Source organism: Podarcis filfolensis, assembly GCF_964270895.1.
Source record: "Podarcis filfolensis genome assembly, chromosome: 3".
Lineage (NCBI taxonomy): Eukaryota > Metazoa > Chordata > Lepidosauria > Squamata > Lacertidae > Podarcis > Podarcis filfolensis.
The window spans coordinates 85,492,565-85,508,236 of NC_139606.1; the positions used below are offsets into that span (position 1 = coordinate 85,492,565).

Sequence of the window (15,672 nt, forward strand, 5' to 3'; positions counted from 1 at the left end):
GCTTCATAACAGATTGCACAGGGTTTGTCCCTTTCAAGGACATGCCTGCAAATGCTATGAACTGAACATGCCCATAAAGGCCAGGAAATGAATACTTAGTTTTGTCATTGTCACTTTCACTCGTAGATTAGACAACTTTTTTGTACTGCTTATCCTTGCATCCTGGGAGCCTCTCTGAATTGGAAATCATTTGAAGATAGTGACATAGAAGATATGCTGCCCTTGGCATTATTATAAAGTGTTTATGTATTAGCAGGGAGTTCTGTATCGCTTTTTAAAGTTCTCTCCTCTTGTTGAATCTTAATTTTTTGCCATAGTACTTCTGAATTAGTACAAAAACAGATCCTGCCCTGGTTGGTTTTATACCTTTTCAACTTTGAAATTTGACAGTAGTTCGAAGTTGATTTTAAGATGGTGGTTTGTTGCAGTTTGGTAACTGTAGTTTTCAGGTTTAGGCATAGCAGGAAGCCGTGGTTAATTAACCAGGAGATTTTCGATTGTTGCAGACTGAGAAGGGAGAAAGGCCACAGAATGACGTTAACAACAGAAGTGCAGGCACAAGGCTTGTGTGTGTGTCTTCATTTATTAAGCCTAGATCATGTACCTCTGACTAGGCCACTGTTTCTTTTTTTGAAGGCTGCTTCTACAATTTTTAACAGCCTTTTCAAAGGGGGCTTGGAACACCTCTTCTGTGAGAGATATCCCAAATATTATACTTTGCCCGCTGTAGAATATAGAGATTAGCACAATGCTTGCTTTAGAAGGAGCCAAGATGTGTTTGGGGTTGCCATTTAGTATACCTTGACTAATAAGGGAAAATAATGCTGCCCAGGGAGCTGTCAGATTGAAGAATGAGATATTACAATGAACAAATTTTAGTCTTTGGAAGAGTAAATGGCTGTTAGTAGCAAGAGAGTTTCTGTCCTTAACTTCCTTAAGTAGTTTCTTAAATCATATCTAACCAATTCTGCATGTGGAATAACTTTAGTCGGAGTTTCTCAGCCTCTTTGGACCTGGGGGCACATCTAGAAATCTTGGAATTGTTGTGGGCACTGTAAATGCCCATATTGCCGAAGAAACTGTCAGTGCTCAGAACACCTCCTGCCAGTGGCCAAAACACGCGCACACACCCTAAAACTGACAAAAAAGCAAGTAACGCTCTCCTTCAATAACACCCCAAAGCCAAAAAACCCCTCGGCCTCAGTTAAAAAAAAAAGGTTTAAGCACAGGGCCCGGGCAGGCTCTAAAGAGTATGTCTGAGGATGTTGTGGTGCCCATGGGTGCCAGATTAGGAGCTCAGGCTTAAGTAAAGTTCAAGATACTTGATATTTTATATTGTACTTTGATATCTGAAATGATATCAATAGTATTCTAATATTAAATACTCAACAAAATTTCTGTAAATTTACTAGAATAAAATTATTTTGCAGCATTTCTTAAATACTCAATTTTTGGATTTTCCCGGGAAATGTATTCCAATATTCTCATATGTGGAAGTTTGTTGTGTGGAGATAGCGGTAGATAAATAATAGGTCAGAGAAAAGATATGAATGTGGAAGCATGGTCAGGAACTATGAGGAAGGGGCAGGTTGCCATGCACATACAGATTCTAAATCCCCTAAACATGGAAGATTTTAAGGTGCTATCTTCATGTTTTATGTACTGCAGCTGCAAGGATGAAAGCTGAGTGTCTGGATTTTATGCCATGTGCTTCCTAATGCATGTAAAAATAGCAGCGCCGCTCCCTGTTGCTGAAGAAAATGCTTCCCTTATCTGAAAATTTCATTTTTGTAGGTGTACAGCTGCATCCCTTTCTGTTTTGCTTGTTATAAATTGAGGAAGGCATTGCAGAGTTCAGTTGAGGCTTCCATTATAAGAGAATCTAATGTTATGTAAAATTGGATTGTAATGATATGAACTGGTTCTTGCCACTATCAGCATCTGTGTAACTTCTAAACAAATATGTAATTTGTACCATCCAAAGAAAGGAAAAAGAAAACTGTTGTTTCATAAAATAACTATCTTTTTAATTTCTTGAAGAAATTAGTGATCTCTACATATCCTTCAGCTGGACTTCTAAAAAAATGCAGAAAGCAATACTAGCAGTAGCATTCCATTCTGTAGTGCAGTTGTGCTTGCTACTAGCCACAAAAAATGGTACTAGCCCACCTGCCTAAATGTGCAAAAATTAATAAGGTATGGCCTATCTTGTTCCTTCCCTTGACCTATGTCTTGGAGAGAGAAGAACTTGAATATCCTCACAAGGATATTGCATCATGACTCAGTCAGCACAACCCTTTGATAGAAAAGTTGCACATAGTGCTCATAAACCCGCAGAAACTAAAACAGCAAGGAGTCCTGTTGCACCTCAGACATAAATACCTTCTTTACAGCAATAAGGTTTTGTGGACTAGTGTTCACTTTACCAAGTGCATGGAATGTTATCCATGATTTGGCAGGTACATCTACACAATAGTCAAATTGAAATGAAATGCAATAAATACCAGGTTAGGTCTTCCAGGTTAAGTCTTATGTATACAAAACAATTCATTATTATCACAAAAGTGTTGATTTTAATTCCATGAAAGCTTGCACGATAATAAAGTTCTTGGACTCTTGTAACATGTTTAGAGACTATATTTTTGCTGCCACAGGCTAACATGGAAATTGTGGAAGGCACCAGCTAAGCTTCATGGGAAATAATTTCTTCCCATGGTATCAGTGGTACTTGGTAGTGGTTAGCTTTTGCTGGATTAGTGCCAGCATGTGGGAACTACAGTATACAGTAATAAGGTACATATTCCAGTGATCTGGTTTGCTAAGCCAGACCATGAATTAGCACAAAAATGTGAGCTTATTGGCTCTTGGGAGACATGATTGCAGCTGCTTTGCTTCTTTTCACTTGTTTTGTTGTTGTGCTGCACTCAGCTAAGCTTAGTTCGGCCAGACAAACTGCAAGTTGTAAACCTAGGACAAACTGTGGTTACAGTTCGTGGTTAGTCTGGAGAGAGCTAAACCAGAATCCTGAACCTGGATGTCACAGCAAGTCGTAGAATCACAGCAGGAGAAAACAAGCTTTGTTCATTTCCCATGTGACAGCCCTTTAGGTATTTGAAGATGGCTATCATATCTCCTATGGGATGTGGGTGGCGCTGTGGTCTAAACCACTGAGCCTCTTGGGCTTGCCAATCAGAAGGTCAGAGGTTCGAATCCCCGTGATGGGGTGAGTTCCCGTTCTCGGTCCCAGCTTCTGCCAATCTAGCAGTTCAAAAGCACGCCCAAAAGTGCAAGTAGATAAATAGGTACCACTCGGGCGGGAAGGTAAACAGCATTTCCGTGTGCTGCTCTGGTTTCGGTGTTCCATTGTGCCAGAAACGGCTTAATCATGCTGGCCACGTGACCTGGAAAAACTGTCTGTGGACAAACGCCGGCTCCCTCGGCCTGTAAAGCAAGATGAGCGCCACAACTCCAGAGTTGTCTGTGACTGGACTTAACTGTCAGGAGTCCTTTACCTTTACCTTTATCATATCTCCTCTGTCTCCTGTTTTCCAGGCTAAACAAGTCAGATCATGGCTTAGCTCAGCAGAAAAGAGGAACAAATTGGTTGCATTCTCCTGTCCAGCAGCTTACATGTTCTCACTAAGCTATGGTTTGGTTTAGCATGATGTGTGAATCAGGCTACTGTGCAGAAAAACCTCTGTTGATATATAATGCAGAAAATTGTGCCATTTAGCATCATCATTTCTTTAATAGGAAGGGAGCACAAGCAATTGGAATGCCATTAAAAGTTCCTGGTTCATGAAAGCATTTCCTAAAAAGATTTAATACTACTACATAAATGCAAGGCTTTAGAAGTACAAATGCTTCAGTAACTATTTTTTTCTGAGGCCTAGTTGTCAGGTTGCTGATGAATGGGCAAATCTGTGTCTGGACTTGGAGACTGAGGGAGGAATTCAACAACAAGCTGTTAACAAATGAGAATAGAATAGAATAGAATATCATTTATTACGGCCATAGGCCCATACAGTGTTAACAAATGTTCCATCTGTGCAGCATATCAGCTTGCCAGATGGAACGATCCCACCTTCCTTCTCCATGTGTTGTTCTGGGTTTCTCCTGACCCCCCCCCCCCGAGCTTACTTCAGGGGGTGCACAGGGGGAGTGGAGAAGCCCCTTGTACAAGCAGAAACCCTAGTGTAGAGCTTCAACTGATGGAGTTCATTAGGAGAATCCTGCTCTATATGTCTAGACAAGGCTTAGAACTATTCTCTCTGGCACCTTTGGTAACGTGTAGGATGTTATTGTATGGAGGGAACAATTAATAGTTATTTATCTGAACATATTATATAGACTGTAGATATTATAGCAGTGTATAATATAAATTATTTTATAATATAAAAATTATAAAATATTATAAAATAATAATACAAACAAGACAGATTAAAATTGTTTTCTTAATTTGGTTACCACTTTAGTATTTTATTCTTGTTCTTTTTATTATAACAGCTTCTGTAAACTTTGAAAATCAAGAAAACACATTTTTTTGAATAAACAAACAAACCCCAAAGTCTCCAAAATAAGGAGTCCATACCTGCAATTCAAATAGTGCAGTCTAGGTTTATCATATCGTCTGCTGCTTTGAGAACTAGGATTATTTTTAGATGTAAGAAGGTAAACAGCAAACAATTTATGTTCAGCTGAGAGTTATTATATTGTAGAGTACTAGAAGTCCTAAGCAAGACTGTTCCTTGCCATTCTACAATGTAGTAGGAAATACTGAATCTTAATCTGATCAGAACTTTACTTGGTCAAATAGTGTATCTCAGCTGTATTGCTAGCAGTATGATGGTGCTAAAGCACACTTCAAGAAATAACAATTGCCTCCAGTTGATAGGTCCAGCAAAAGGCAAGCAATGTATAAATACTATTTTCCATCATGAAAATGTCACTGAGCTCTGTATGAATATTGTAGGTCACCTTCAACAAAAATGTAGTGTACCTATTCTTGATATACTTGTACATCACTTTACATAAAGCTGTTAGTGTGCAAATAAAGCCTTTTTCTGCTTTGAAAAGTGAAATATTTCTGGAACTAGAGTCCATTACCCTACCCTTTTTCTCTGCTGTGACTTGAAAATTAGCCTATTCATTTGCTTCATGGTGTCTGACATTTGTTTCCTTCCTGTTTGTTTCCTTGTACTTGCATAATGATTGACTTTTGAAACTCAGTCAACAGCGTTTAAACTATTCTTTGCCTTAAAAGATGACACACAAGCTGTTGCTACTTCCAGAATTCATAGCCCTGTTATTAAACACACACACAATGTCTGTCTTGCAATTTTTGTACCAGAATATGAACATTTGAAAAAATTCTATGGAGACTTCAAATTGAAACTAGCCTACCTTCTTAATGCTCAAACAAAGTTGAAAATCTCTCTGTCTGAACCATTTAAACTCTGCATCTTCCTTTTTTAGCTGGTCCTGAGATTTAATGGCTTCTCAGGGAAGCTGCAGCTTACTGAATTACTTCAAACAATCAAACTTCCAAGCAAATGGCACAAAAGTGCAGCATACTAACAATGCAGGTGTTGACTTAGCCTGCTGGTTTAATTTTTGTGATTTTTCCTCAAGGTAGATAATCTGTGCAAGTTGTTGGCACAGAGTGTTTGTACTACTTGAGTAGAATAAGCACATAGAAGCTTTGGAGGTCTATGCTTGATTTTAATAATCAGACTGAGGCGTGTCTGTGTTCCTTATGACACTTAGAAATGTTATGTTTAATGCTCCTTTGTTTCACTTTGTGCTGTGGCAGGTAAATAGGTAAATAGTATCGATGGGTTTCCTGCACACAGCAGCAGGCAAAGTGTTTGATTGAGAAGTAGGGTGGTGTAGGAGTTGGAAACTTCCACTGGCCCAGTTCTCTGAGGTAATCTGCTACGGTTACCTTGTTCAACCTACATTTTACCAGCCTTAATGGAATCAAGATACGCTATGTCCACAGCATTCCCCTGATCCATCAAGCTTGTAACTCCATAAAAAAAGAAGAAATTAGATTTATTTGGCATGACTTATTTTTGAAAAACCCATGCTGGGTCTTAGTAATCACAGCATCCTTTGCTAAGTGCTCACAGATGGACTGTTTAATTATTTGTTCTAGGACTTTTTCTGGTATCGTTGTCAAGCTCACCAGTCTTAGTTACCCGTGTCTTCTCCACACACACACACTTTTTGAAGATGGGGACAACATTTCCCCGCCTCCAGGCTGCAGGGACATCACCTGTTCTCCATTCTCAAAGATTATCGACAGAGGCTCTCAGATTAAATCCTCAAGCTCCTTTAGTATCATTGGGAGCAGCTCATTAAGTGCATCAGGTTGTTTACATTCATTTAAAGTAGCTAGGTCTTCCCTCACCACCTCTTTTCCTATCTTGCACTGCAGTTCCCTTATTGCATTGTTTATTCTGTTATCACCAAGTTGAGCAGTGCTTTCCTTTTGGGTGATGCCTCCTACTTTTCTTTCTCATTGGAATTGTCTGCATTTGTGCCTTCAGTATTTCACCTTTTAAGAAACTTCCATCCATTTTTGGATTCCCTTCTCTTTGAGTATTTCTGACCATAGGCGCTCACCCAGTAGTTCCTTAAGCTTTTTGAAACTGGTCTTCTTAAAAGTCCAGACTGCATGTGTGACTACACTTAGCTTTCCCTTGCCTCTGCATCACAAAACCCAAGAGGACATGATCACTTCGTCAATTAGATCCTCTCTGTTGGCAAAGGCCAAGTGCAAGATAGATGGCTCCTTTGTTGCTTCTTCCTTCTTCTGGGAAATGAAATTATCAGTGAGGCAAGGGAGGAATTTGTTGGACCTTACATTATTGGCAGAGTTTGAGTTCCAAAAGATGGGGCAGTTGAAGTCTCCCATGACTCCAATATCTCTCCTTTTAAAGTGTTTGGTAATCTGTTGTTTGGTATGTTGAATATTTGGTAATTTGTCTGGATCTGCTCCACAGTTCCTACTGGGAAAGTGATGGGAAGAATACAAGGTTGTTACCAAAGCCTTCTTACCCAGTAGAAGTGCTTCTTGCCCAGTAACAGCCCTTGTGCTGCCTGATGAAATTTCAGAAATCCATCTACATTTTCAATCTTAAATTATCTTCGGTTGTAAGGGTGAGAGATGAGTTTCATTTTAAAAGAAATGTTACAGAAGAAAGTCATGGAGATATTTACTGTAGTGGTTAAAAATGGAAGCTCTGAATTAGAAGACAACATTGGTCTGTTTCAGAGAGAGAGGCTCCTCCAGTAGCGTTGAGATGAGACTAAGTAGTATATGTTTACTTGGAGAGTATATCTATTCCTTATTGGGTTTTGGTAGGGGATTAGTGTAATTGAATTGTTCTCTTCTGAACTATAACGTTTCCCCACTTCAGCCTTTCAGATACAAATGGATTTGAACTATAGATACTAATGTTGTACTGCTTGTTGTGGTGATACACTACATCTGTGGAGAGTTGTAACATTCAAGTGAAATAATTAGTCTTTCTGTCATGTGTCGCTGAAAAGTGTATTTATGAAGATGATTTGGCTACTTTATTTTTCTCCAACAGAGCACAACTATTTACTTCAGCAGTTGTTTACTTTTATTCTTGTTCTAGTCTGTCTCTCTCCCCCCCCCTAAATAAAATAAACCTGTGCTAACTACCATCAGGAATATTAAGCTCTCCTTTTCCCCCTCTTACTCCAGGTCCAGCAAGACTATGAATCTCTGTTCCAAATGCTTTGCTGGTAAGTGCAATGTAAAGGTTTGGTTTTGAGATCTCTCTCTCTCTCCTTTTTGAAATAGGCAATCTAAAGCACATAGTTGGCATCCCCCTTGGAGTTTATGTGTGGGTGTCTGTTTCTTAGTGTGTGTGCATGAAATCAGATTCTCCTCACTCCGGTGCTTCATTTATTTGCTCAAGTTTGTTGAAACAATCTCCAGTGTGTATAAAAGCAAGAGCCTCTTGCGTACAGGCACCAATCAAGCCTTCACTCAGCAAAGTTTACAGAACTCTGGAATGCCCTTGAACTAGACAACTCCTGTCAAAGCTACTCGCATTAAGAGTTCAGATTGCAGTTTTAGAATTTCTAGTTCAATAGAGCAGGCTTTAATTATGTTAACTGGAACTAAGAATTGTGTTTGTAGCTCCAGTACTGGATGGGAAAATATTTCTCTTCCACCTGTAAGTCTCTAGCAATATAAATATATTTAACTATATTGTCTAATGGTGGAAAATAACTCAATTTCCAATCTACAGCCTTGTTGCCTATTATCTCTTGTCACTATATAAAGTGCTTTTTACCGTGTTTCATTTTGTCCTCTCATAAGAGTAGTCACTATTATCCACATTTTACAAATGGGGGGAAAAGGCAAAGAGACAGACAGATATTTGCTCAGACGTGTGCAATACTGCAGTTGAGCAAGATTGTGAATTCTGTTCTTGTTGGTCTCATCCAGCCCTCTGACTTCTTTAAGACTGACCTCTAATTTGGAGCAGAGATTCTTAGTTCTCATGTTCTGCAGCCCTGTAACATTATAATCATATGACCAATGGAAATAAACCATTATAGAATTCTGTGGATTGACATACATGATGTAATATATCTACAAGCTAAGTCACTATAGGCAAGTCCCATTATGTAAAGTGGGAGAAAGAGTGGTGTAATTTAAAGAGCGGTTGTGAGGATAAATGAATGAGATGAGTACTGTAAAACCTTTGAGTGCACAAAATGCAGCCTGCAATAGAAGAAATTAGTAATAGTAGTACCACCAATTGAATGAACAAAGCCCTTTGTTGTGCCTTTGCTGCTTTTAAGTTACTAGGCTGTTGTAACAAAGTGCTCTTGAGCTTTTGCTGCTCTTGTTACAGTATCAAAATTACAAGGTAGCACTATATTAGTAGGAACACTTTTGTAGATAAGTCTATAGTTGAATTTGGTTGTGTAATTACAAGTGTTGATTTTTAGAATGTTGAAGTATTTCAGAGGCATGCAAAAGATACAGTGGTGCCTCGCAAGACGAAATTAATCCGTTCCGCGAGTCTCTTCGTCTTGCGGTTTTTTCGTCTTGCGAAGCACGGCTATTAGCGGCTTAGCGACTATTAACGGCTTAGCGGCTTTAAGAAAAAGGAAACAACTTGCAAGACGTTTCGTCTTGCGAAGCAAGCCCATAGGGAAAATCGTCTAGCGAAGCGACGCAAAAACAGAAAAACCCTTTCGTCTTGCGCGTTTTTCGTTTTGCGAGGCATTCGTCTTGCGGGGCACCACTGTATCAGCTATTTCTCAAAGAAAGAAAATATGTCAAAGAACCATGACAGATTAAATATTAGGGTCATTGTTTTGTTTAAAATAGGCAGGAGCAGCAGAGATCATAGATTTCCATTGAGATATAACCACACTTTTTATCTCTGCAGGAGATAGGCAACTTGGAGCATGCAAAGAGTAACTTCCTATAAAACCCCATCACCCAATATTGGATATTTTGTAGCAGAAGCCATAAGCCTTAACAATTTAGCTTTGGAACTAAAGCAAATTTTATGAAATGCACTTAATAATTATTACTATTTATTAAAATACCTCAATTGTTAGAGCATGAGACCAAGTCTCATGGTCATGGATTCAAGCCCCATGTTGGGCAAAAAGATTCCTTTATTGCAGGGGTTGGACTAGATGACCCTTAAGGTCCCTTCCAGCTGTGATTCTGTGAAATATATATCCCATCCTTCTTCCCAGAGAAGTCCAGGGTGGGTGTAGCCCACAGATGCTTATTCTACAATAAATTTGCCTACCTTTTAAAGCCCTATGGTATTCCTTTTCCGGCAAAACCAGATTCAAACAGGCACCATTTTACATGTTGTCCATGTTTACATGTAACAATAAGTTATGAACCTTTACTTTATATGCTCTGCTAGTGTAAACAGCTGCATCACTTCCTATTTGCTCCTCCCTTCAGGCTAGTGAATAAACAAGCCACAAAAGGGTCAGCTTAGTGCTGTGTCCAAACCCATGACTGTGGTCTTTTTTTACACTATCAGAGAGTTAAGCGTAAACGTTTAGTGCAAATATAATGTGGCTGCCTAAATGCCAATTGTGTTCCATCATCATATTGTGTAAGAAGTCCTCTGATAGTATTATGACCGGCATTTTGCCTCTGAGACTTGAAAACAAGTTAACGTAGCACCCTGGGATTTTAGCCAGGCCACTTAAGTAAGAAAAATGTTCAACTTTAATACAATGTAGAAGGTTAAAGGAATGATGGGCTTTACTTCTGATATACTGAAACACTCTAAAATGGGTATTTTATAGTGCAATTTTTTCATGTTTACATTTAATTAGAATATTGCAAACTGAATGTATAAAGAAAAACCTGAGAGTTCTTGATTTTCACTTCATTTTCTTTCTCTCTTTTTTTAGAAAAAAGAAATCCACACAATGAAACAGGTTAGTAAACCAACAATATTAATTGAAATCCTGTAAAACAATTGTGCTATCCATGTCCATTGCACAGCCCAACATCCTTTGCTCCAGATCATAGAAATAAGAATGGAATATGTAAATGATTAGGTCAAGTGAGTTACACAAAAGGTGGTTGTTTTAATCCTTTATACTAATTTCCCCATATTTCACATTTATTGTGATCTCATGCATTCTATGGGGCTAGGGAATATGCCTAATTGTCCTGAGGATTTGCTGTACAGCACTCATGGGACAATCTCTTAAGACTGGAGTAGGTAGGAAAAAGGAGAACTCAGGAAACTGGTTTCAGATTTTTGAAATAGCAAGTAATAAGCGACAAGATCAAATGCTGCTTGGCAACCCCATTTAACTTGCTGTAAACAGCAGGGGCTCAGCATCCAAATAAAGGAAATAATGTAAAGTTTCACGTAGAATTGTATTAGAGTATTGGTGGCACAGGTGGTAAGGTTTTGATGTCTGGCTGCTGGAAGCCCCTGTTTGAGACCCTTCTCAACACCTACTAAATTGCTTAGTTGTGCCACTTTAATAAGGTGCAGCTGGAGTGGCAGATCTTCTCGCCATAAATTGCTAACCTAAGAGGTTTACATTTTTTGTATTAAATTTGCATACTGCCCTTTAGCCATGGATCTCAGGGTGGTTCACAACATGAAAATACAAGATAAAAACCACAAAATGTATAATAAAAGCAGGAAGAAAAACCAACCAACCCCCACACTCCCCATTATTCTAATTTATTATGCTCACACAATTATAAAAATAAATCAGAGAATTGCAGTTGATACAGTTTCAGATTAGTGAATTGAACCTAAATCTTTACCGTTACTCTTTTTACTTTATTGCCTTTTCCTTGTATTCATTGGGCACTACAGTGGTACCTCGCAAGATGAATGCCTCGTAAGACGAAAAACTCGCAAGACGAAAGAGTTTTTCATTTTTTGAGTTGATTTGCAAGACGAATTTCCCTATGGGCTTGCTTCGCAAGACGAAAATGTCTTGTGAGTTTGTTTCCGTTTTCTTAAAACCGTTAATACCCAGGGAATCTGTGCTTCGCAAGACGAAAAATTCGCAAGACGAAAAAACTCTCAGAATGAATTAATTTCGTCTTGCGAGGTACCACTGTATCTGTTTTGCAGAACATGTATTTGTGCTTGTGTAATGGAACTTTCTCCAGTCTTTTCTGAGGTTCCCACAACCCTCCGGAACAGATTTGGGAAGGGCATGGGGTGTGGTGGGGAGATAGGAGATGGGAAGTTCTGTTGTTCGAGTGTCGATCTTTACGCTGACACAAGTTAGTTGGATACTGCCCACTGCAGCTTTCAGGTAAATATTTAGTCTTGTTTTGCATTAACTGAAGTACTGAACCTGATAGAGCAATTTGGTTACTACAACAGACACCCTACATAATAGCATGTAGAGACAGGGTGTGTGGAGTGATGGGAAAGTTTTAAACGTGCTGTCTGAGTTACTAAGCAATTGCCCCATACAGGCTCCCTGCATCTTGTAGGTTATCATAAAGGGGAAACAGATAAGAGTGCCATACTCTCCCCATCCCACCCCCAATTCTCCAAATCTGGACACTTTAGCCCAGCTACTTATGATGTGATGAACAACAATAAGGCTGAGAGAAATGTTTCTTTATTCTCCTTTACTCTGAAGGAATGGGAAGCGGAGGGGGACAAGTGGAGATGGCAAAAGACTAAAAAGGAACAGACCTACTGTCTTTCCAAACTATTTCCGAGTCACAGCAGTAGATTCTGAAAAATATGCTAATGTGTTCATTGAAAATATTTTATAAATGTGATGGTTAATTAAGCAGCTTAAAGCTACTGCATCTCCAGCGGATCTTTTCTTTGTCAGTTGTTAATAGAGTACACACACACACACACACACACACACACACTCTTTATCAGTGTTTAATTGTTTATTTTTTTAAAAAATTGTGTTTTTAATAGCTTTTTTTTTTTTGCTGCAGTCCACCTTAGGTCCCTATCAGGAAGAAAGGCAGGTTATAAAGTGTTGTTGTTGTTACTACACCACCAACAACAGTTTTTTGACCACAAACTGAGTAAGGAGAGGCATTTAAAGTAGAAACTGAGGGCATTCTCAATTTAAAAAGTGACACATTATAAACACTAGAGAAGGGAGAAAGTAGTTTTGTAAGATGATTAAAGGGAGAACAATTCATTTATTGTGCCATGAACCTTCATAGGCAAGTCTTTCAATTTGTACGAAGCTTCAGTAATTTTTAATGTTTCAGTTTGTGCCTTCTGATGTACAAAATGCTTTGAGATCATTGTTCCTTTCAGTTGCCTTATGAAGTAGATCACTATTGTTGTTGCTCTAAACATTGGTTTCTGAGGCTTGAGGGATTGTAAGGCATTTTTCCAGCGAGTCTATGGTGTGCAGAGATAAAAAGCCCCATACCTGATCCACTGGTTGATACTTGATAGCAAGACTTTTTTATCCATACTGCTACATAATAGGAGTATGCATTGCAGCTGCACAGCATGCCCTAAAATAGTAAGCCTGAATAATGTGATTGATTTGCTTTGAGCTACATCATGAAATCTTCCCTTTCGGCCAGCTGTTCTGGCAAGTTAAAATAATATCAAATATAAACAAATTCTACAAGATAGAAGAAAACATTATTGTTGACAGTGGAGCGAGTTTAAATGCTTTATTCCAGAATAGATTTTTATTTCGGCACCTTGACTTTTTTTTATATTAGTTTATGTATGTCTGCGACAAGAAAATAGAATATAACTGTGCGCTAAATGGAATCTCTCCTGTAAAGTGGGTTTACTTAAATCAAAATTGTCTTGGTTTTATCTTCACTATAGGTTTAGAAAACTATAAAAGCTGCTTTAGTGCCCAATCATTATGCTTCAGATTAGTGCTTCACCTCTCTTTGTGGCAGGTTGAAGGACTCAACGTGTCATTTTATGGGCTTATCAAATTGGCTCATTAAGTGACTAAAGGCATCATTTTCTTCTTTAATAGAAGAACTTTGTGCTCTCTCTCATCTCTTCCACCTCACCCTGCCACCTGACTCCTGAATTGTTTTTAGATTCACAGTGCTCCCTGCTGCTGGTACAAGAATCTAGAACTATGTAGGACTTTATATTCATCTATCACTTTAACAGGCTCTATTCAAAAACCAAATGTGGGTGTGTTACGGAGATAATGTGAAGCTATTGTTTAACCCTACATAGAAGCTTGACCCTCTTGGTCCTGGCACTAGAGTCTTAAGTTTCAACAATGCTATCCACTGCAATACAAATATAGCACAATTTGCCCTGTTAATGTTTCCTTAAGAATTTCCAAATACTGGCAATTTGAATATTTCAGATCTCCCATTCTATATTGAAATTTAGTAGCCGGCTGTCAGCGGAAAGAAATTTCCAGATGCACAATAGCAGAGTAGGACGTGCTTGCATTCCATGAAAGGGGGAGTTGTGCTCTGAGCTGTCTGTTCAAGAACATCCTCTTGTGAATAGGAGGGCTGCAGTACAATTTCTCCTGCATTAAAGCCTGATAGAAGTTGGCACCTCAATTTGTGTTTCTCCATTAGGCCAGTGCTTTGTGGTGTATTTTAACAGCATTCAGGCTTGCCTTTATAGCCGTAGCCTGTTGAGTGTCTAGTGCAAGACTGTTGCTGAAGTCATTCTCCGACTAGCATTGTGAAGCTGGCAGTACTTTGTGTTCCTGTCTGTTTTATACGGAACTGATTTAGCATGCTTTTAAAAATGTTAGCAGCATAACTATTGCTTTAAATGGTAATAAATGTACCCCATAGCTGTATATATGTAGATAACAGATCCATCTTTCCACTGTTCTCAAAATGTATGTAGATCTTTAAAATATCCAAAATGCTTAAATTATATAGCTGACTTGTGTTTTGCTCACAAATTAACATTTTTAGATCGGGGGAAGGGAACAAGTGGACCTTCAGGTGTTGTTGGGCTCCTATTAGTCCCAGGCAGCAATGGCCAGGGATAATGAGAGTTATAGTCTGACAACATCTGGAGGGCGCCACATTACCCATCCCTGTTTTAGATTAACAATTGAGTTACAACAGTGCAGAATGAGAAGTTGAGAGGGGGTGAGTGTATTCTACATCTGATGATAAAATCTATTTAAAGTAATACCTCTGGTCATCACATTAGGTTCCCGGATGGATTACAAAATGGAGATAATAAAGCCACACAATAAAAACAGCCAGCAGATAAAACCAGAGCAGTCAGCAAGAGTTTAAAATGCCGAAAAATACTTTAAAAGCCTGAGAGACTAAAAAGGGTTTTGCCAAGCACCAAAAATGAAGAAATGTTGGTGCCAGGTAAATGCCCCTGAGGATGGTGGTGCATTGATTGAGTGCCATAGCCAGAAGGGCTCTTTAGTTGGCATATGCTTCAGGTCTAATAAGGGAGAAGGAGATAGGGTGATATCTTAGGGTTACAGGATATAGGGTTGTAAGCGTTCCTTCAACTACTTAGATTCCAACTATTAAAAAAGAGAGTTGGATCCAATTACCCATTCCATGGATGGGTCCCCCTTCATTAACATCCTTGAGAACCTTTGATATGTCGTTGGAATATCATATCAATATGGCTTAATCTGGGACATTTTAATTCTGTAAAATGTTACATATTTACTGTTAAATGGTAACTGTTGGATGCTAGCCATCCTAAAGGTCTGAATCCTGCTTTAGTGTTTGACCCCATTCTGGTCCTTTGAATGCCTGGCAGACTTCACAAACCATCACTGAAGTTTTGTGGTCAAAGACATATGGAAAGCCTTTCACAAATATATGTGTGTGTGACGCTGTGCATTCTCCTCTCCGATTAAGTGTGTCTGATTTGTGTTATGACTTCGTAATAGTCTCGCTTCATATTTCTTCTTAATATCATGTTCTCAGTTCTTGACCATTAACCTTGCTCTGCGCAAGGCCTGCTGAAACATCATATCTAATTTAGTCGCCTGTGTGTGCATGTTCTCAGATGACTTAGTTGTGAAGAGACTTTTCTATGTTGACAGTGTGAAGGAAGCTAAGGGCTGGTCAGTATGATTTCTTTAGTTGTTGTTTTTTTTTTATTATTATTATTATTATTATTATTATTATTATTATTATTATTATTATTTTGGTAGCACCTGTTCTCTTGTTGC

General features: G+C 38.7%; 1 protein-coding gene across 1 annotated transcript in view; it reads left to right on the forward strand.

The window, feature by feature from the left end:
- The window catches only part of ZFAND3 (zinc finger AN1-type containing 3), a 136,452-nt gene that overhangs the window by 33,763 nt on the left and 87,017 nt on the right, over positions 1–15,672 (forward strand). The window contains exons 2-3 of the mRNA XM_083604635.1: positions 7,739–7,779; positions 10,447–10,473. Of these exons, the coding sequence (XP_083460761.1) occupies positions 7,739–7,779; positions 10,447–10,473 (68 nt within the window). The remainder of the gene's footprint in view (positions 1–7,738; positions 7,780–10,446; positions 10,474–15,672) is intronic.